At 43.5% G+C, this 23,620-nt stretch overlaps 1 protein-coding gene across 1 annotated transcript in view; it reads right to left on the reverse strand.

The window, feature by feature from the left end:
- Positions 1-3,522: 3,522 nt before the first annotated feature.
- The window catches only part of Dmgdh (dimethylglycine dehydrogenase), a 71,190-nt gene continuing 51,092 nt past the window's right edge, over positions 3,523-23,620 (reverse strand). Inside the window, exons 16-17 of the mRNA XM_059276301.1 lie at positions 11,894-12,028; positions 3,523-3,746 (exon numbers count right to left, since the gene is read on the reverse strand). Of these exons, the coding sequence (XP_059132284.1) occupies positions 3,540-3,746; positions 11,894-12,028 (342 nt within the window). The 3' untranslated portion in view covers positions 3,523-3,539. The remainder of the gene's footprint in view (positions 3,747-11,893; positions 12,029-23,620) is intronic.

The raw sequence follows: 23,620 nt of genomic DNA on the forward strand, positions 1-23,620 counted from the left end.
GAGAAGCAGGTCTGGAGTCCTTCAGGTCTGAAGCCTCCACACTATCCACTACCTCCGTTCCGTGGCTTTCAAATCAGTTCCTAGAAAATGCTACTTAGTGTGTAGTCCACTTATCCTCATGGAGCTTTCTGTAAACCACGAACTATTTTTATGATTCATTAATGGCAGAGAGATAAAACTGGGATGGTAATTTATACACTAAAAATTTCTTAAAGATTTATTTACTTTATTGTACGTCTTAGGAGTGGTTTGCCTGCATGTACCACACGTGTGTCAGGGAGGGCATTAGATCCCCAGGAACCAGAGTTACACTCGGTTGTGAGTTGCCGTGTAGGTGCTGGAAATTGAACCCCGTCTTCTGCGAGAGCAACATGTGCTCCAAAACACTATCCTGGATCTCTAGCTTCCCTATTTTTCTAAATTTTATAAACTTTACTATTTAAAAATATAACTTGCAAATAAATAAAAACACCACACACCAAAATTAACCAGCTCCAATGTCTATTCAACTCAATGAACACGGTTACAATAGGCGTTTGAGGCAGGAGCCCATTCCGTGCTCTGACTTCTTAAAAGAGACGATTAACTCAATTTGCTTTCTCAGAACTTAGTGTTGTGAAACATCCTGGCTTTCACGGCTGCTCTTTCCTAACCCTCCTCGGCTTTCCTCTGGCTCCGTTTAAATATTCACAGAGGGAGTGCCATAAAAGTCCAGAATCCAGTCTATCTACTTAATATCCTCCACGGCATACTTCAAAGCATCTAAAATAGTTTTCCTCCTGTCTTTTTTCCGTATCAGTGGAAAAGAAAAATGGAGATTCCCTAGGATGTGAATGCCAGCAACACAGTAATGTCCATAAATATCTTGAAAGAGAGTCCCTCTCCCGTACCTGGGTCTCTTGGAGCCCAGGATGACCTTGAACTCCCAACCTCCTGCCTCAGCCCCAAGTGCTGGGATTTCAGGTATATGCCCCTAGGTGCGGCCATCATCAATTCTCTAGAATGATTCTCCTTACACATCTCTCTAGTACTTTCAAAAGTTGTATTACATTTATTTATTTACTTACTGGGAGGGAGGGTCATGTGTACCATGGTGAGTAGAGGTCAGGGGACAACATGGGAGTTGGCTCTCTCCTTCCACTGTGCAGGTCCCAGTTAATGAACTCAGGTTGTCAGGTTTGGCTACAAGCCTCTGTCTACTGAGCCATCTTGCTAGCCCTCTCTCTGGTATTTTCAAGAATGCTGGCTGTTTCTCTTCAGAGCTCACATCAGTCCTAGACCCAGTTCTGAGATCTCTCAGTATATGGCCCACACTCCAGAACTGGTTACCACCTGGGCTTCCCTTCCACTCTTCACTCCTACCCCTGATGCTGAGGATCAAACCTGGGGCCTCCTAGTGGTTGGAAAGTACTCTGTCATTGTGCTATATCCCTGACCCATTTTACTTTTGATTTTGAGACAGGATCTCACTCACTTCCCCAGGCTGGCCTTGAACTTGGGAATCTCCTGCCTCAGTAATTGGGATTATAAACCTGATCTAACAACCTGACTTCACTTGGTACTCATCCAAGAGCTGCTGACTAGCCATCAAGAGCTGAGTGCTTGGGGACCTGGTATTCTTTCCCTGACTCTCTCAGGGCTCTCTTCTTAGGAGCTCTCATCCTCTGTTGGCTTTATGGCTTCCTTTTCTGTCTCTCTTTTCAGCTCCAACTCCGTGTGCTAACCAGCTTGTTCGCTGTGAGTCACAGCCTATTCCCACGGGGAGAAATCTGCCTAACCTGCCTTTCTAAGGGTGAACTGGGCTGTGTATATATCATTGGTTAGCCGTGAATTGCCTAGAGCAAGGTCAGGCTGTTGGCTGGTGGGGATAAGAGTGCAGGGATGACTTAGCTCCTAATGGCACAACATGAACAGAAGAGGGAACGTGGGCAACTTCCTAGGAGAGTCAAGACGCGGACTTCTAATGCAAGAGAGGACCTCTTTGCGAGGCTGAAGTCCCATGCATTCCAGTGTTGTGCTGGGTTTTTCTTTGGTTTCTGATGTTGTTGTTTGGTTTGGAGATTTTTCTAAAAAATAAAGACTTACTCTGTATCCCAGGCTGGCCTGGAACTTGAGGTAATCCTCCTGCTTCAGTCTTCAAGGGCTAGGATGACAGGCATGAGCCACTGCATGTGTCTAGCTACCGACACTGTGCTTTCAACATTGCTTCTTGCTGTTGTATCCTCAGAAAAAGAGGAATGTGAGCCCGCTTGGCATAAATAGAGAGTAACTCTCCTGAGGCCACTGGGTACCGGAGCCAGAGGATAGGAAGCCAGGCTCCCATTCCCACCCAGGGGCTTCTACCAGTCTTGCCTGGGAACCCAGCTCAAGCCTGGATAATATTCCTGATGATCAGGAAGCATTTGTAAGCAAGGGTCCCTCTTTATGTAAGAGGACATACCGAAAGGAATGATGGGAGAGACTTTTAGTATACGATTATGCAGATAAAACATTTAAAAATGTACATTTGGTGTCATTTCAAAACTCACAAGCTAAGAACTCATTTTAGAGTCTATTTTGATTACAGATTCTTAAAAAGCTTCAAATCCAGCTTTCTTTAGTACCTAGGAAAAGTTCAAAACCCTAATGATTTGAAGAAGTACATCAAAGGATTATTTCTCGGTTTTCCCCTCACCATCCACAGTGCCGAGGGTAATCCTGTCGTCTCTTAAGCCTGTGTTTGACCTGTGTTGTCAAATGCTTTGTGAAAAGCTGTTCAGAAGGGCACCGTGTGATGTCAGCCCGCATTAATTCCTTCTCCAGGAGAGGCACTCAGTATTCAAACTGTGTTTGTGCTGGCATAATCTATTTAGTCTTCAGCTTCGTTTCTGACAGTTTACAAGCACGCTTCCTTGGGAAGCCTCTTCTCTCTGCAAGCCTTGTGGAAAAGCAAGCCTCAGGAAGGGCAATCACAATGTCCCCAAAGCCGCTTTCCATGGGAACCGTTAGGAAACTGGAAAATATTTGAGAGAGCCGCCTAAGAATGTGTATGACCAACTGGTAAGAAGTGCAGCTGTTTCCACCACAAACATCTTATGAAAACTGAAAACTGCACTTATCTACCTAAGGAAAAGGTCTCAACAGAGCAAATCCATCCATGTCAATGCATCTTTTCATGTAAGAGATAATTTATTCACTTGTTTTCAGCTATCAGCCACATACTGCGTTTCTAAAATCATGAAGTCCTTTAACTCCCTTAGAATCATGATTTCATATTAGCAAACACCTAATTTTTCTCTGATTAGTTTCATATACATCAGTGTGGGGTAGTAAAACATGTTCATCTTAAATTCCTCATTTGAATGGACAACACAAATTGCTGATTCATCAAACCACTGCGTTTAGAAAACAACTAAGAAAAAGTTTTTACTAAGATGTTGACCTAGATTTTGATGATTTTGAGATGAAGTCTTGGCAACCTTTATTCTGGTTGGAGCGGGACTCTCGAGCAGTCCCGTCAGCTACAGCCAAGCTGGCGGGCACGGCTCCTACTCAAATGTTCACTTCCTACCGTCCTTCTGAAGCCTGGTTCTGGCAGGTTCTGTGAGCACCAGGGGCTCTTGGATGATGGTTGCTGTGTAATTCTTCCCCAGCAGTTCAACCTCCACCTGCTGCCCCACGTCACTGAGCTCTACAGGGACATAAGCAAAGGCCAGGCTCTTCTGGATGCTGTAACTATAGCTTCCGGACGTGGTGTTGCCGACCACCTGAGAAAGAAGAACAGCTGTCCTCAGCATATCAGCACAGTGGTCAGAGCGTTGTGCTCCTTGTCTCCAGATGTTTCCCCAGCTACAGAGTCAGCTCACAATGGGGAGGAGGCTGTTAGCATCTATTCATTGTCCATTATATAATTCATCCTGAAATAGTTACAGCGTGTGTAACTTCACTCCATCCTTTCTCCTGCTGGTCCCTTTCTTCTCAAATCGCCTCCTTTCTACTTTTATGTCTTATCTACAGATATTTTTCGATCTGTATTCCACAGATGAAAGCAAACACGTACCATTGTCTTTCTGAGTCTGGTTTCTGTCCCTTAATGCCCTGATCTCCCGTTCCACACACTCTTCTTTGTGGCTAAGGAAAACGTCATTGGATATTTGCACTGTTTTCTTTAATACCTCTTTTGATGGACACCTGAGCTGACCCCATGTTTGCTATTGTGAACACTGCTGATCGTGGGTGTGGTATCCCTGTGGTGTGCTGACTCGGATTCCTTCGTGTATTCTCAGGAGTGGTATGGCTATAATGCTGATTTCAGTCTTTGAGGAACATCCACACTGATGTCCATGGTGGCTGGACCAGTTAAACTTCCCACCAACAGTGTACGAGGATGTCTTTTCCGCTCACATTCTCACCAGCACTATTATTGTCTGGAGAAGCACTGTCTGGGGGAGTGTATTTTCAACCTTGCCAATTATAAGGTGTGACGTTAATAGTTAGTTTTATCACGTGTTCTAGACTCTGGAGAAATGAGTAGGAGTCCTGGTACCTACCTTCAAGAGCTTCCAGCTTAGCTGGGGGAATTAACAGAGCTACAAAAAAATAGAACCAAACAGCCATGGCTTAAAACATGAAAGACTTTCTTTGGAAACAGTGGGATTAGGTTGACAGAAATAGAGGATGGAAGCTTCCAGAAGGAGGGAAGGCTACAACCAGCGCATGTTGATAAACCAATAAGAATGGGTTGGGTGAATTTGGACCCTATCTCACCTAGAAATGGGCAAAGAAATGAGCCATCAAAGCCAGGGGTGCTTCAGGGAAACTGGGGTGTGACAATACCAGTCAAGCAATCAAAACCCAGGAGACAAAAATGGGCTTTATCCAACAAAACAAACAAACACAAAAAACCGGTGCACTGAGTCCCATGAGAGGATCAGAGGGTTAGTGCAAGGCAGATCTAAAGGGAAGATGACAGAGAAATGCAAGCAGAACGCCGGGCTGGAGGTACGGCTCAGCAGTGTCAGCACCCATGTCCCGTGACTCCCAACTACCTAGAACTCCAGCTCCTATAACTGGCGCCCTCTTCAGGTCCTTAGGCACTGCACACACATGGTGCACATACAGACGTGCAGGCAAACAGGCATGCACATAAAATAAAGACCTTTGTTTATAGAAATCAGAATTCAAAACAAATTGTTAGGTCAAAACACTGCTTGGAAAAAAGAAGACAACAGAGACAAAATATGATCTGTAAAGAAATGTATACACACACAGACATACACATACACACCTATACACTCATACACACACATACATATACATACACACATACACACACATACACACATACATATACATACATATATACACACACATACACACACATATACACACACACATACAGACATACACATACACACCTATACACACATACACACACATACATACATACATACATACACACATACACATATACATACATATACACATACACACACATACATACACACATACACACACATACACACACATACATATATACATACATACAAACATACACACACATACATATACATACACACATACACACACATACATACATATATACACACACATACATATATACACATACACACCTATACACACATACACACACATACACACACATACACACACATACACACACATACATACACATACGCATACACATTCACACACACACACACACACACACACACACACACACACACACACACTTGGGGTCTCACAACATTCTGCTGGTCCTTCTGGCCCCACTGTCCAGCACTGTGGACTGCACGTGGCTGCTGTCAACACTCACAGCATGAGTCCACCTGGTCCCTCAGACAAGAGCTCAGTTTAGCACACACCACTTCCAGTCTTTTAGATGTTAACACACTCATGAACTTAACTGTAGACCCTTATCTCTGAGGTCTGGGCTTCTACCTATGTCTTTGAAACCCCAAATCAGCAGCTCTCGTGAGATTCTCAGCTTATGATGAGAACCGGTTATTAAAGACACAAACAACGGAGCTGAATGTTTTCACCTGTCATGTGATTGACAGCTAAAATTCAGCACGTGCTTTGAAGTTGTTTCTTCTCCTCTGGGTCGGAGTTTGGTAGCAGAAAATAAGGATTGGGGTCCAAGAGGGTGGGGCTTTGAAGGCTGTCTTGGTGACTTCAGTTGCATTTCTAAGTCTGTAAACCAGGGATTTGTGTTGGGAGGTGGCAGAGTTGAGCTGGTTTGCCTCGGTGACTTAAAAAACAGGAAGAGCTCTGGGTGACTCTGGGTGCAGCTCCGAGTCACTGGTCACAAGCCTTCGGTCACTTCAGAGATTCCTCGGCTGTCCTGCCTCTCCCAACATCCCCACAGGAAATGCCTTCAGTCATTTCTTCCTTGGTCACCTAAGGAAAACTTGAGTGCTAATTTTTAAATGTGCTTGTTTTGTGCTAGCATTGACTTTCTACTTTAGCCAAGGATAGTTTCAAAGTCAAGCCTTTCCTTTTATCTTACTTATAAAATCCACAGAGTTTTTTTTTCTTCTAGCACAAACTCTAAATAATTCTACAATAAGTCTACTCCTACTCTTTTGGGTTCAATTAGATCCATCCGTTCTCGATGAGGACACCATTAAGGACACTTGTCCCACCCTCGCCTAATAGACCTTCACTCTGTTTATTGGAACATTGACCTTGGGTTTTTGTTTGTTTTTTGTTTTAGCAAATGTATATCATTCTCATTTATTTTTAGCCTTTCTCATTTGTCTCTTAAATTCAGTCTCTAACTGATGTGGGACAGCACGGGAAATGACCTTTCACAGGGTGACTCCCTTTGAAGCTTCATGGTAACTTGTGCTTCTGCTGCTGCTGTCCCTGTGTATTGCAATCTTTAAACAGAAGGAGAAGAAGAAGACAAAGATAACAACCATGGCCACCACCTCCTGAGCTCTCTAGACTTTCCCAAGGGCCTCTTCCTGAAAACGGCCTTTGCTGCTAAGGGTCTTTCAGAACTAACGTTCTTCTGTCTTGACTTTTTAAACTTTAACCATGTTTAAGTACAGACATTGCCCAGCCCCCACTTGCTCTCTGCTTTTCCGAAGGCTACTCCTCACCAATTGAAGTGCATATACCTATGGACTTCCTTCTTTGTCCACCCCATCTTCTCTCGTGTGGAAACTCCACAAAGACAATGGTTCTCTTCTGTTTGATTTGTTGATGTGCCTACAACATTGCTGGCACAGAGTAAAAGACAAAAATAAAAAAAAGTGTTGAAGAAGCACATAAGCCTATTCTCTGTCTCCAGCACTGGGAATGTTTGTAGGAATAAAATATAAAATATCAAAAGCATGGGAAATAAGCCAGGTCAGGAAACAAAAAGCAAAAATATATGTCAGTTCTGAACCTAAAGAGTATCGGACCCAAGGGATAGCCTCTCATGTTTGGTTGGATAACTGTGGGTGTTAGCAGAGAGGGTTCGAAATGCTCCCAATTGCCTCACGTGGTGACACATGCCCTTAATCCCAGCACTGGGGAGTAGAGGCAGGTGAGGCCAGCCTGGCCTACATAGCAAATTCCAGGAGAGCCAGGGCTACCTAGAGAGGCTGTCTCTCTCTCTCTCTCTCTCTCTCTCTCTCTCTCTCTCTCACACACACACACACACACACACACACACACACACACACAAAACCAACCAAGCAAAGAAAAATAAGCACTCTCAACACAAAGAAATGGTAATGTCTATGATAATGGAGATGTCAATCACCATGAGATGATTACCACATATCCTGTCATACTTGAGAGTGTCACACGGCCCCTCATAAACGTGCATAATTAGTGTGTCAATTCAAATCCTTACAAAACATTTTTAAAGAGTGGTCTTTGGAAATGAGGATTTGTTGTGGAATATTATTCTAACTAGGAATATTATTTTATATTATATTATATATTAACTGGTTACATTGTTTTTGCTGTGGAGTATTAATTTAACTGTGTGAAGGTGTGTTCCTTTTGTTTATGTTGTGTTTGTTTATCAATGTAAGGATGTGTGTTTAGTTATGTAAAGATGTGTTGCATCTTTTTCACCTTGCCCGCCTAAGGCACCTGATTGATCTAATAAAGAGCTGAACAGCCAATAGCTAGGCAGAGAAAGGATATGTGGGGTTAGCAGGCAGAGAGAATAAATAGGAGGAGAAATCTAGGCTCAAAAAGAAAGAAGAAGGAAAGAATGAGGGAGACGCCCAGGGCCAGAAGCCAGCCAGATATAGAGACAACAAGAAAGTAAGAAAAGGTAAAAAGCCCTGAGGCAAAAGGTAGATAAAGAGAAACAGGTTAATTTAAGTTAAAAGAGCTAGCCAGAAACACGCCTAAGCTAGACCGAGCATTGAAAACTAATAGTAAGTCTCTGTGTCGTGATTTGGGAGCATGGTACAAGGATTTTTTTTTTTAAAAAAAGTAGCATGGTACAAGGATTTAAAAAAAAAAAAAAGAAAGCTTTTAGCATGGTAGACATGGTGACCCCACTGAGCATCAGGAGCAGACAGGCTTCTGGTAGTAAATTTGAGAGGAAGGGTCCTATACTTGGGCTAGAACTCTATTAGCAGCTGACATGTGGTAAGAAAGATGAAAGATAAATTGAGCAGGGGGTGTGGTTCAGTCAGGAGGGCACCTGCCTAGCATACACAGAGTCCTGGGCTCCATCCCAAGGTCAGCATAAAGCTGGGTATAGTGGCATGCTCCTGCAACACCAGCCAGCACTTGGAAGTAAGGAGAATCAGAAGTCCACAGTCATCCTTAGCCTCGGAGAGTTCAAGGCCAACCTGGGTAATATGAGGCCCTGTCTCTAAGTCACAAGAAAAGAAAAAATATATAATATAAACTCAGTGTATAAGTTTGTAAAAAAAAAAATAAATACGATGTTGCAGTAGAACTTGGATTTTCAGGTTTGCTAACTTTAGTTTAAGTATGATCATATTGACTATGGCCAGAAGTCTGTCGGTGGTCGTGATTGGCCTGGAGCTGCCTAGAGTCTGTGTGAGCATGGCATCTCCAGCATTCATGGCTGAGTAAAGCAGCATGTTGGTGGGAGGGTAACTGAGGACCACTGCAATGATTAATTTTGATTGACACCTTGCTTGAATTAGGAAGCACCGTGAGATTAGCCAAGCCTGGCCCTGCATAAGTCTATGAGGATGTTTCCAGTTACAGTTGCATCCTGGGGGCTCTTCTCTCATCAGCGGTGTGGTGCCGTGATGGATCCATAATAAGATAGCACTAGGGGAGGTAGCGAAAGCTAGGAGGTGGAGCCTAACCGAGGAAGTGGGTCCCTGGGACTGTGTCTGGGAGCCTCTGTCTTGCTGTGGTCACTTCCGGTTGATTTCCCCTCCATCTTCTGCCTGTCCACCATGAAGTGAAAAACCTGCTTTGCTCCGCTCCCATCACCATGATGTTCTGATCACGAACATGGGGCCAGGCAGCAGAGGACTGGGCTCTCTGAAACCTTGAGCCAAAAGACTTCTTCCCTCCTGTAGGTTGTTCATTCTCTCGGGTAGTTTGGTCACAGCTACACAAACTAACACAGATACTTTAGGAAATGCTGAAGAAGGTGGATGGGGGTAAAGGGAAAAAAAAAAAACATAAAACAAAGGAAAGATAAAGTTGGGGGAATAATGACCAGAAAACATTTAGAGACACTAAGAGCCACTGTGCTGGCTAGTCTTATGTCAACTTGATACATAAACTGGAGTTATCTAAACAGAAAGACTCTTAGGCCTCCATAAGATCCATTTTTTCAATTAATGGTTGATGGGGAGGGCCCAGCCCATGGTGGGTGGTTCTATCCTTGGGCCAGTGGTCCTGGGTTCTATAAGAAAGCAGGCTGAGCAGGCTACGGGAGCGGGGGCAGGCCAGTAAGCAGCTCCCCTCCATGGCCTCTGCATCAGCTCCTGCCTCCAGGATCCTGCCCTGTTTGAGTTCCTGTCCTGACTTCCTTTGATGATGAACAGTGATGTGGAAATATAAAGCCCCCCCCCAAAAAAAACAAAAACAAACAAGCAAACAAACAAAAACCCAAAAAACAAAACAAAACAACAACAACAAAAAACTTTCCTCCCCAACTTGCTTTTTGGTCATGGTGTTTCCTCACAGCAATAGAAACCCTGACTAAAACAGCCGTCCTTATCCTGTCCAGGGGCTTCATTCTGCACATGAGGAAACCAAGGTGAGAAATCAGGTCAAGAATCTGGTTAATAGCAGAGTTGGTGCTTGGTAGAAATCATGTCAACTGTGGGCAAATCAGAAACCGGAGGAAGAACATGGGTTGCTATGTAACCTAGGCTGGCCCCAAATTCACTGCATAGCTCAGGCTGGCCTTAAACTGATGATCCTCCTGCTTCAGTTTATGGGATGCTGGGATTACCAGAATCCTTGGCTACCAACATGTATTAAGGAATGAAGTCTAGAGCTGGAGAGATGGCCCAGTGGCTGAGAGCACTTGTTGCTGGATTTAATTCTCAGTGTCCTTATGGTGGTTCACAACTATCTGTAACTCCATTTCCATGGGATCCAAAAATAGAGAAAGGAAAGAGGAAGGAAAAGCCACAAGGAACAATTCAAACAGAAGAGCAAGCTCAGCCCTATCTGAGAGGGGAAGTGAAGATCAGCCTGGAGAAGATGGCAGACAGGAACTGGAAATCCCAGGAAAACCTGTTAGCTCCACCGTGTGTGTAACATGATCAGATACGGAACTGTGGCATATAATTAGGTTATAGAGTGACTTCAGGGGTACACCAGCAAGGACAGCAAGAGAGTAGATTGGCATGGTCAGCAGTCTTTAGAGGAAGGGGTAAGAATCAAAGCCCGAATATAGGTGGATTGAACTCAGCTCCATCAACCAACCACTAACTACAGAAACTAAAAGGATTTACCCAGTCTCTCTGAGCCTCATCTTTACAATGAAATGATCACACAGATCTCATAGGGATGCTGTAACACTAAGTGAGCAAACGTGAAAAATGTCTGGTCTGTAGGGGTCATTCGGCCACATCAGTTCTGTCAAAAGGCTTGTGTGTCAAAAGGCCTTAGTATGTGTGTTTGTCAGTGAGGTTCCCCGACTCCAGCCATCTACCACTAAAGGGTGGAGAAAATGGAATAAAAAGTCAGAGATGCTGCAGTAGATGAGAAAATCCACAAGTCCAGGATCTCTGAGCTTTGAGCATTAACGAAGCTGACCCTGCTCCACATAGAATAAATAGTTCTTAGAAGAGCTTGGAAGGGCCAGTGCTCTCTCTCCCCATCATCTCGCTGAGCATCGCACACCAGTCAAAGCACATCCGAATGCTGAGCCACACTGGACTTTACAAATAGAGGACGTGAAGGGAATGGGGTCCTGCTGATGGGCTATCCCACTAATCCTGGTTACACTGAACTTCAAGAAGGACATGAACAACGCAAAGTTGGAAGACGGCAATCGATTCTTCCTGAAGAACGGAGTGGTGGAAGCTTTCCAAGTCACCTCCAACCCTCATTGTCCTGATGTGTCCATTTGGATGTGTGCTTGTTATGCTAATTGTATCTTTTAAAGAGATGCTGGAGAAATTAAATCAGAATACCAAATTCTTACAAAATCCATCTTTTGCATTCATAGATATAAATATGCTGTTACTCAATATTTTTAAACACACATAGATTCTTCCATTTGCAAAAAAAAAATGAGCACCATGTCAAATAAAAAAATAAAAATGAGCAGCATGTCAGTTTCTTGTCAGTGAATTGCTTTCTGTTTCTCTAAAGTCAGCTCAGAAATTAAAAGTGTGCCATCCTTTCAATAAGTGAATACATGAGGGGTACTTAGTAGTGCACAAAGACGTTCGGTCGTGGGTGATGTGGTGGCCCTGGCACCCACCTTGCCCTTGTACCAAATGCTTTCATTTCCCTCCGGATCCACATCCTCCGTTGCCAAGGTGAGGCAGACGAGTCTCCGTTTCAGCCCCTCGGCTTTGATCCGCCTCAGCGCTTGCTTCCCGACGAAGTCTGCGGGCTGCAGGAACCCAAGATAATGATGATGAATGAGGGTTCCGACACCGTGACAAGGTTAGCGATGCAAGCATTTAAATTTGTCTTTGCTGTTTTCTCACCAATTACACACCAAATAAAAATACAGATTGGATCAAAAGTCTAGACAAATACGTCTTAGTGCCCAAACGACAGTACCAGCCACCCATTCCTGTGGAATGGGTTCGACTTAATGTAATAACTTGGGCAGATAATTTTACCAGAACCACCTCAGCAGAAAAGCGTAAGGCGCTGCGCTGTGCTGGTGGGTTACAAAAATGACCCCGTATCTAATGGGTCTGGACAGTGGCATCAGCTGTCTGAACAAAGTATGTCTCAATTTCTACCCATTGGAAGCTTTTTATAAGAAACAAACATTCTTTGGTATGTGATGCCAGAAAAACCCCCAAAATGCTACGTTTCCCTCTCCTTCAGAGTAACACTCCTTGGGATGTATTAACTACCAGGCTATCCTCATTAGTTCATTCAGGAGATATTTGTTTTGCCGGACTCCAAGTGAGGCCTCGTGTAGGCTGTGGGGTTACAAAATGAGTCAGATGTGGGCGTCTGTAACAAAGACCTTATTCTTGAACCCGCTCCTTAGCCCTTCCTCCTCCTTCCAAGTAACATGTGACAGATGACACTCATGCTCCAGCTTGAAGACTTTCCCATTATTAGTCACCCCACAACTGAGCAGGACACACAGGTGAGCAGTCACTGATCAGTGGGGACCCTGGGTAACAGAGAAAGGAAGATGCAGTTCTACCCAGCCAGAATGCCGGGGGACCTTGGATAAAGGAAGACAAATTCACCAGAGGCTAAGAGCGAGGACAGGGCCCAGGAGAGAGGCGTGCCCTTCAGGTGAGATGATAATAAGCCTACAGAAGCATGTCTTTAGGGCCAGAGAGGGAATTCAACACGCAAAGCTCACCTTGCTAAAAAGACATTAGAGATGCAATAAAAATTCTCAAAGTCAACTGTCACGTACACTCAAAAATAAACAAAGAACTCCACAATCCAAAGAAGCCACCTCAAACTTCTATTTCTCTACTGGTCCAGAAGGCAACAACAGTTTGTGCCAAAGATGTCCTCTGTGGCCAGCACTAAGATGGAAACATTTAGGACTGTGTGCAGTCAACCCCATGACCTCCGAGAATCAGCAGGAGGTCCTCACACCCCTTCCACCCGATGCCCCTCACCATGCCTTCCCTGATGCTAGACTCCCAGGGTGCAGCCACAGCACTGTATTGGTCCTGCAGGGATTGCAACTATAAGTTGCTGACCTGCACAGGATGCTGAAGAGGCTTCCATTACCCACGGTTTAAATACTATACAAATCCAAAGTCTAATTCTCTCTCCTTTCTTTCCCAGTGTGACCCAGATGGTGAAACCAGCTTTATTACAAACCCAGAGCATGAAAACATAAAGATCAGCACGTGAGCTAGTTACTATGTGAAGAGTTGAAAAGGGAAACTCACAGGAAGGATTTGACTTATTTGGATTCATAGATAAATTTTAAAAATTAAAAATTAAAAAACAAGTTTTATAAGCAAATTAAGTATACAGCGTGGGCTGGTAGAAAGGCTCACAGGCATGTGCCACCAATCCTGGTGACCTGTGTTTGATTCCCCAGAACCCATAAACATAGCAAAGCCTCTGTGTGTGAGCCCACACACAATAAAAGAATAACTGTAAAAAAAGAATGCATACTATACGGTCAATGCTTACTGTAGAACCTGGAAAATACAGACGACACAAAGCAACTGCCGTGTCCCCGGGGATCACCCCTACACACCACCCATTGTGATGAGCATTTTGTTACATTTATTTAATATCCTCTGTGCAATGGTTAGTCTTGTCAACTTGACAGGGCTTAGAATCCTCAAGACAAGTCCCAGAACATATCTGTGCAGAATTAGGTTCCCTGAGGTGGGAGGACCCACTTCAACTGTGGGTGACACCGTTCCATAGGCTCTGGACCCAGGCTGAATCAAAAGGAGAAAGGGAGCTGACCCTGGCGGCCCTCTCTGCTTTGGCGTGTGTGTGTGTGTGTGTGTGTGTGTGTGTGTATGTGTGTGTGTGTGTAAAGGTTTTTCTAAACATTTATTAATGTATTTGTGTGTTGGGGAGAGGTGAGTGGGTGGCTGTGTGTGCCACAGTGTACTGTGGAAGTCAGAAAGCAAGTTGAGGGAGTCAGTTTTTTCCTTCTACTATGTGAGTTCTCAGGGATTGAACTCAGGTCCTCAGGACTGGCACCAAGCACCTTTATCCAGCAAGCCATCTTGCCGGCCCTTCCTCTGCTTCCGTACTCTGAATGCAATGTGAGCAGTTGCTTCGGGCTCCTACCGCCATGGCGGTCTGTTCCCTCGGTCTGTGACCCTAAATACACCCTTCCTTCCTTAAGACACTTTTGCCAGGAGACTTTATAATAGCAAAAGGAAAAGTAACTAATATGCTCTATATATTTATAGTCTGTACTTTTCAGATAAGAGTACTGTAAACATTTTTATATATTTGCCTCTAACAAGAACAGTGGTTATATAAATGATACAAAAAAAACCATTTATTTCAAACTTTTTCAAACCTTCATTCTCTTTTGTTACTTTACAGCCCATCTGCTTGGGTTATGAAATTGAAATCATAGGAAACTAATGTTACTACAGCTAAACTCTGTATCTCCAGATACAGAAGAGAAACTGTATAATGGCAAAGACTTCTGCTCTGTTTTTAAAGACCATTTGCTACAACTGATGAATGATGGCAGGGGTTGGTTATAATCTCTGTCTTCCTAGGAGACAACATCTGTGGAAATAAAACAAAAAGGCCTATGATTGGCTAGAAAACACTCACACAGGAGTGGCTAGCGCCTTACATGGTGTGATTTGCAGAATGCCAATGGCTCTTAAATTGTTTGATGTAGTAATCCTCACAGTGACTCTGCGGTAGTATTGGGCAGGTACACCAGGTCACAGAACAATGACTTGAGGCTCAATCACATGGCAACAGAAACCAACATCTGAAGGTTTTGTCCATATTTTTAAAAAAATCTGTATCAGAATGCATGGCTGATAGAAATACTCAAAATGCTGAGTTATAGATGGTGGTTCATGTCTGTCGTCCTAGCACTTGGGATGTAAAGGCAAGAGGATTTTGAGTTCGAGGCCAACCTAACCTACATAGTGAGACCTTATCTCAAAATAAAATCAATAAATCAATAAATTTTAAGAGGCAAAATTAACCTGTAAGCCCAAGGACAAGGTACTGGGAGTTGTCGTTCTTGAGAAATAACAAGCCATATGTTTTTACTTCCCTAAACAGGTTTGTTTGAAAACAATGCCCTGACAACCAAATCCTCACTGCTCACACATCCTGTGATGGTTCAACGTGATCGGACTGAGAGATGCTGAGGATGTTTGTAAAGCACACCTTGGTGAGTCTGCCGGGGCATTCTCAGAGATTAGATCATGAGAGCTCTGACGTAATGGTTTAATCGAGGATGAATTCAGAATTCGCTTAGACCTATGGGAGTTGGTGGGCCTGGCTGTAGGCGATTGGTTCCCTTGGTTCCCTTCTGTAACTCCAGTTCTGCTCTGCTCCCTGGTGGCCATGAGGTGGAGAAGTCCCTTCCCATAGGCTCTCACTAGCATGATCTTATACTCCAATATATGAACTGAGCTCTCTGAAACCGTGAGCTGAATAAATTCTTCCTCTTTTGGGTGGTTTCTGCTGGGCATTTTGTCACAGCAATGAGGACAGTCACAGAGTGAAGTCAGTCCCTGCCCCTTCCCAATCTTAAAGTGCAGGCATGATGTTTCATCCCTGTTGTATTTGGCTTACTTCCTGAGACTGTAGACTTGACTCTACTACCTACTAATTCATTATAAATGAGAAGAAATGAGTCTGAAGTCAGTGCTGTAATTAGAAGTGGTGCTTTCGGAATGACCCAAGAACAGAAATACATCTGTTTAATGAGTCATTGATGAATTACCTATATAAACAGCAGTTAATGTACAGATTCCTGAGGCACCAAGGCTTCAACTTACAAATAGTCTAGACTATTTTTTTTAGTGTACTACTTTTAAATATCAATAAGTCATTAAGGCAGCCACCTATAATACACACTAAATATAACATCCATATACGTACACACACACACACACACACACACACACACACACACACACACACAAAGTAGGCTTTAAGTGAAAGGTAATTACTCATCTTCTATTAGCCCTGCTAATGGCATGCATGTTACCCGAATGCTGATATAAATTAAAATAAATTAAACCAGTGTATTTTGGGGAGTGATTCTTAGGGAAATGAAGTGTTTGAAGACACAGTCAAATCTGACCACTGCAGTGGGGCAAGATCTGGACACAGAGTTGGGAGAGGGGCCTACCATAGACCAGAGGAAAAAATAAAGTCTTGGGCCTTTCTTTCCCATTTATAGGGTAAAACCGCCATCAAAAAATTCAAGAATGTCATCAGTTTAAATTAAGTTTTTGATTCATATCCTTGAAACTCAAATATTAAAAGCTCCAAAGACAGAAATGACTAAGTTTCACATCTTGCATCGCCGAATCCCCAGGAACCAGGCATGGGCACCCAATCCTGTTCTGTGTTTTTCAGCCACTGGTTACCAGCTCCTCCAAAGGGCGGAATGAGGATGAGAATCCAGGTGACAGCTCCTGTCACTGTCCCTCATGCACACTGGAAAGCTTCTTGTTTAAAATGGGCTCAGAGAAATCACTGAAGGCAGCCCGGAGGAGGCCTCCTTGTGAAGTTCGTGGCCATCGCCAGCCTGAGACTACGTTAACTGTCGCATCCTTTGGTCAGCTGTTCGGCGCCCTGTGCATCTGGGTGTGACTCAGAGATGCTGGGGAAGGCTGCATCCTGGGCTCACTCATTTGGGGAAAGGGTTGACTTGGTCTGCATCCCATCAAGACAAACCACAGCCTCACTCGATTCCGACTCAGAGTTAGACCTCAGAAGCCTTTGAGCGGCTTGTGACTTGGGCCAGTCTACAAGAACTGCAAGGCCGGCCAGTCAAGGCTGGAGGGAGATTGAGCAAGAAAGCTCAAGCCCGGGCAGCCCTGGTGTGCTTTTACTGCCACACAGCCAAACATGTCGTCAATAGATCCTTTGTAGCGAAGTGTTAAATCACGAGTTTAGCCGCTGTTGTTGGCTGGGAAATGAAATCTCCCACATACATCAAGTTTTCACTCTCGGCCCTTAGCACAGGTGGCCGAGGCACATCTCAACTCGCATTTTCCTAGCCAAAGTACTAGCCAGAAGAGAATTCCTTCTCAAAAAAAAAAGTCTTTAAGGGAGCAAGAAAAGGGACTCTGGGAGGTACAGGGAAGGAGAGGATAGAAGAGAAACGCAAGGAACAAGTACAGTGTCACACACCTGGAATCCCAGCACTTGAGAGGTTGAGGCAGGGGGATGACGGGTGTAGAGCCAATTTTGGACTAAGTAGCGAAACCCTGTCTCAAATCCCAACAAGACAATCTGTAAACTGAGGAAAACATTAAAAACATGCCTAAGGCAGACCAATAACGAGGGTAATTACCATTTAAACCAAATTCAAATTTTTTGAAAACTAAAGTAGTCCCTATTATACGTGTTCTGTGACTTTCATTCCATTCAGTTTTAAGGAAAATATTAGGGTTTGAAGCTTAGGACTCAAAAGAAAGCTGTGGGCTGGATGCGTGACCTTACCAGGTACACTTTTACATTTAACTTCAGCAGCAGCTAAAGTTTTAATATTCTCACAGTACAATTGATCATTTGCAAATTCTGCAAGTTCAATCAACTACACACCAAAAGAAAAAAGAAAAAAAACACACTTGTGTTGAACTTCTATGAGCATTTTTCTTATCATTTCCTAAACATTACACTATGGCTCCATTTGCATATCATTTGGGTTGTATTACGTGTTGTGTGATTTGAAGCATACAAGAGGATGTGGAGGGCTCAGAACTGGGTTCCTACACTGTTTTCTAGATGTGTTTGAGCCCATGGAGATTTCTGTATGCTAGAGGGGCCGAGTCTCCACTACCCACCCATCACAGGGACAGCTGGAGTTTTCATCTCTCTCTAGGGCAGAGAGATAAACGAGTATCCGTTTGGTGTTTTGAATATATGCAAAGCAAACAGCTCTTAAGGAAATAAGCATGAAGAACAGAGCAAAGCTTTGCTACCTACATCTCCTCTCAGGCTCATAGCCTGCTTGGGAGGTTTATGTTTTCGTCATTATCTAAGTAAGAGTGCTTGTAGATGAAATACTTTGTCTTAGACGGGCAAGTGGAACAGAAACCACTGAAGTCTGTCAGCAGCCCAGACTTAGCTGCCACTTAGAGTGCCGGGTTGAGCTGAAGAGGCAGCCAGTGCTCTGAGCATGATGAACACTACTACCCAGGGCAGGCCCACAGGAGTTCCCGACACCCCTTGCCTTTAATTTCCACGCACATCTGAAGAGCCCAAATCCATGCTCCCCGAACAGAGCTCCAAACCCACCGGCACAGCTGCGTTCCAGACCTTCCCACTCAGTTATTTCACACCCACAAACCCTTCCAGTTTGCCAGCCACATCTGTCCTTTTTCCAGTGCTGACAATGTCCCCTGTCTTTCCCCCCCGCCCCATGGCGCCTCGGGTGAGCGCCATGCTACCTCCTAATAGCGCTCACATTATTTCCTTCTCCACCCCACAGCCTCTGCTTAACCGAAACCTTTGCCCTTTCTCCACTGGCCTCCTTCAGTAATTGGGGAAAAGATCTTCCTGTCACACCAACAACTTTCTTTTAATCAGTTTCCCATCACCAGAATGTCACTTCTTGCTCAAAAGCCTTAAATCACTCCTTAGCTCCCCTTTCTGATGGGTACCGCTGCATTCCTGACAGCATTTCTGGACACTACTTTCAACAGAATACATGTACTGAAAATTCTTCGTGTGCCAGTTCCGAGTTAGGTGTTGAAGATAAAATAGCAAACCATATTTTGTATTGCTAGCACCTGAATTGAACTGTAGCGTTCTATTCAAAATACATAAATAGAATAAGTTTACTTTTTGAACAAGTAAAATAATTTCAAATGCTCAAGACCTACAAGGAGATCATATCTGTGAAATTTATGTTGGATTCCATACTTTAGAAATGATCTAATAAAACCTGAAAATATCTTAAAAAGATCAATTGTAAACACCAAGTTAATTTTACGCCTAAAGCGAAAGACTTAACATTAGGAAATAAATATCGTTCAACAGATAACAAGTAAAAAAGAAAAGTTAGCTGATTAGATGTAGAAAAACCCTTTAATAAAACTAATATTTACTCCCAACTAAAAGAAAACATTTAGCACTAGGAACAGAAGGAATAGCCTCAACCTGATACAAAGTGGCTATGAAAACCTATTGAACACTGTCCCTGGTGTCCACAGTGAACACTGTCCCTGGTGATGGGGGTGGACACTTTCCACACGAGGTCAGGATCAAGGCAAAGGTATTTGTCGTCACCACTTTCATGCAGCTTTGGTGAAGGTTAAGCCAGTGGAGTTTCTAAGAGGTGCAGTAAGGCAAGAAAAAGAAATAGAAGACTTTAAAAGAAACAAAGAAAAGCTATATTTTTATATGACATGGTTGTCTGTGTAGAAGATCTCATAGAACCTGCAAAAAAGATCTACTAGAACTACTGAGTAAGAATGAAAGGTACAGAAGCCAATTGTATTTGTGTGCGTCTGTACGTATGTATGTGTGTGTAGAGGTGTGTATGTGTGTGTATTCTTGTAGGGGGTGCATATGTATGTGTTGAGTGTGTGTATATGTGTGTGTGCAGGTCTGCGGGTGTGTGCATTCTTGTAGAGGGTGTGCAGGTGTGTGCATTATTGTAGAGGGTGCATGCGTACGTATGTGTGGAGTGTGTGCATGTGTGGGTGTGCAGGTGTGTGCACTCCTGTAGAGGGCATGTGTTTGTGTGTGTGGAGTGTGTGTATGTGTGGGTGTGCAGGTGTGTGCACTCCTGTAGAGGGCACGTGTTTGTGTGTGTGGAGTGTGTGCATGTGTGGGTGTGCGGGTGTGTGCACTCCTGTAGAGGGCATGTGTTTGTGTGTGTGGAGTGTGTGCATGTGTGGGTGTGCAGGTGTGTGCACCCCTGTAGAGGGCACGTGTATGTGTGTGGAGTGTGTGCATGTGTGGGTATGCAGGTGTGTGCACTCCTGTAGAGGGCATGTGTTTGTGTGTGTGGAGTGTGTGTACGTGTGGGTGTGCGGGTGTGTGCACTCCTGTAGAGGGAATGTATATGTGTGTGTGGAGAGTGTGTATGTGTGGGTGTGCAGGTGTGTGCACTCCTGTAGAGGGCACATGTATGTGTGTGGCGTGTGTGTATGTGTGGGTGTGAGGGTGTGTGCACTCCTGTAGAGGGCATGTGTTTGTGTGTGTGAAGTGTGTGCATGTGTGGGTGTGTGGGTGTGTGCACTCCTGCAGAGGACACATGTTTGTGTGTGTGGAGTGTGTGTATGTGTGGGTGTGCGGGTGTGTGCACTCCTGTAGAGGGCACGGGTATGTGTGTGCACCCATGGAAACTAGAGATTGATGGTGGGTGTCTTCCTCTATTTTCCTCCGACTTGTTTTCTGAGACAAGGTTTTGCACAGAACCTGGAGCCCACTGACTGGACTAGAACTTTGGACAGCCAGCCCCCAAGACCCTCTTGTTTCTGTCTACCCAGTACTGCGATTACATGTATACACAGCCATGCCGGGCTTTTCAGGAGCTGAGAACTGAAACTCAGGTCCTCATAACACGGGCAGCAGCACTTTTCTGACCAAGCTATCTCCCAAGCTCCCAGTTGTATTTCTGTAGATTAACAATAAGCAACTGAAAATTGAATTTAAAACACCATTTATGATCGTATTACATTATGAAATACTTAGGTATGAAAATGTACGAAGATGCACAGATATATATGGGAATCTACAAAATATTTTCGAGAAAAATGAATGATGCTCTAAGTGGGCACAGAAATATACATTGTTCAAGTGTTGAAGACTTGAATTAACCTATAGATACAGTGTATTTCCAGTCAAAATTCCAAGGGCTTTTAAAAATCAATTGACACACTGATTCTACAATTTATGGAAAACCAAAAGGACCTAGACTAGCCAAAATTAATCTCACACAACCTATAGTAATTGAGGCAGTGTGATATTAGTATCAGGAAACACTCGTAGTTCAATGGCACATGGCAAAGCCCAAAAATAGGATCTACGAACGTACACGAGCTGAGTCCTCCAGATCTGTGAAGTCGGTGAGTGCAGACAAGGCAACCTTTTCAACAAATGCTGCTGGAGACTGAAGAGCCACGTGCAAATGAACTTAATCCACACCTCACAGCTGATATAAAAATCAACTAAAAGTGGATCATAATTCTAAAAATGAGAAGGTGGTTTCCAACTTTGTTTCAAAATAAACCATTTTTTAAATGTTTACAATTTCTAGAAGAAAACACAGATGGCTATCGCCAAAAACTTTGGGTTAAGCAACAGTTTCTTAGACATGAGTTAAAAACATCATCGGTAAATGATCAATTGAGGGCCAGTGAGATGGCCCAGTGTGTAAAGGTACTTGATGCCAAGCCTGAGGACCTGAAATTAATCCCCAGGACCCACATAGTGGAAGAAGAAAATCATCAAGTTGTCCTCTGGCCTCTAAGTCACATGTATGCCCTCCCCCACAATCATCAATCAATTAATGTGAACCGTATTAAAGATCAATTGATAAAGGCTTTAAATTTTATAAATTAAAAACTCTGAAAGACACAGTTCAACAAACAAAATAATAAGATGCAAATTGCAAAAATATTTACAAAGCATGTACCTGATAAAAATTTACATGTAAAATGTAAGGACCTTGAACAACTCGGCAATAAGAAAGTAAACTCCACTGAAAATGGGTAAGAGATCTCACCAGACACTTGCCGAAGAAGAGACAGAAGTAGTAGACAGAGAAATAAAAAGATGCTCAACATCATTAGCCATGAAGAAAACAAATTACAGCCACTCCACACTTCATAGAATAGCTCCAGTTAAAGAGACTGACCAGAGCCCAGCGGCGGTGGTACACGCCTTTAATCCCAGCACTCAGGAGGCAGAAGCAAGCAATCTCTATGAGTTTGAGGCCAGCCTGGTCTACAGAGCAAGTTCCAGGACAGTCAAGGCTATAGAAAATCCCTGTCTCAAAAAAAAAAAAAAAAAAAAAAAAGAAAAGAGAAAGAAAGAAGAGAAAAAGAGAGACCGACCAGGATAACATCTGACAAGGCTGTAGAGAGAGTGAAATTCCTACATGTAGTTTGTAGAAATCTAAAACAAAAATGATGCACTTTGTAAAAATCAGCATCTTAAAACCTTAGCATAGGGGCTGGTGAGATGGCTCAGTGGTTAAGAGTACTTGCTGCTCTTCCAGAGAACACGGGTTCAATTCCCAGCACCCACATGGCAACTAACAAACCAGTTACAGGGAATCTGACACCCTCTTCTGGCCTCCATGGGTACCGCATGCACATGGTGCATATACATAAGTACATACACACACACATACACACACACACACACACACACACACACACAGAGGCAAACATACATATAAAAATAAATCTTTAAAAAAATAAAATAAATACAATATATCCTTGCCATTTGACTCAATAGTTATCCTCCCAGGTATTTATCCGAGTGAAAAGAAAGCATATGTTCATAGAAACAGTTGTACAGAAATGCTGCTAGCACGGTGACACACACCTGTAATCCCAGCACTTGGAAAGTAGAAGCAGAGCGGGAGAAGAAAATCATCGGTCAAAGTCATCCCCAGCGAGTGGGTGAAGAGCCACCCTGGGCAACATGAAACACCGTTTCAAAATAAATATATTTAAAAAATGTTTATAACAGCTGTGTTTGTAATAGCCCTAAACTGAAGCAACACAAATGATCAGCAACAAGTCCGTGTTTCAGCAAACGGCAGTCCAGAAGATGGACTACGGCGTACCGTCAAAAGCAGTGAGCTGTTGCTGTGTCAGCAAATGCAGTGGGTTTGCAGCCCGATGCATGCAAAGCCAAAGCATGAAGAAGCAGAGAGAGCTTTGCTACCTGCAGTAGACAAGAACAGCACTGAGTTATTTCCAAAATAACATCCTTCTCAAACAAAAGAAGCCCATGCATACTTATGTAGAGGTTGGCCCATGGCTGAGCATGCTTGGTTGAAAGTCTTAATTTGAGAAAGATAGTAGACACATTTTTTGATTTCTTAGCTCAAGGATATGGATCATATATTTAAATGTTAAAATGGTGGACAAAGGGGCCTCTGAGCATGCTCAGTTTTCAAGTTCTGGCTGGAAATAAAGGAAAGGACATTTTGAAGTTACAATAACATAGGAGTTTGCCAACAAAGACTCCTGCTGCATCTTGCAACTAACATGTAACAACATGAATGACTCTTGACTTACGCTGACCCATATCCAAAAGTGTATATGGCATATATACACTTGAATCTTTGTCAACTTGACATAGCCTAGAATCACCGGGAGAGAGTCTTGAT

The sequence above is a fragment of the Peromyscus eremicus genome, chromosome 11 (genome assembly GCF_949786415.1).
Source record: "Peromyscus eremicus chromosome 11, PerEre_H2_v1, whole genome shotgun sequence".
In the NCBI taxonomy this organism is placed as follows: domain Eukaryota; kingdom Metazoa; phylum Chordata; class Mammalia; order Rodentia; family Cricetidae; genus Peromyscus; species Peromyscus eremicus.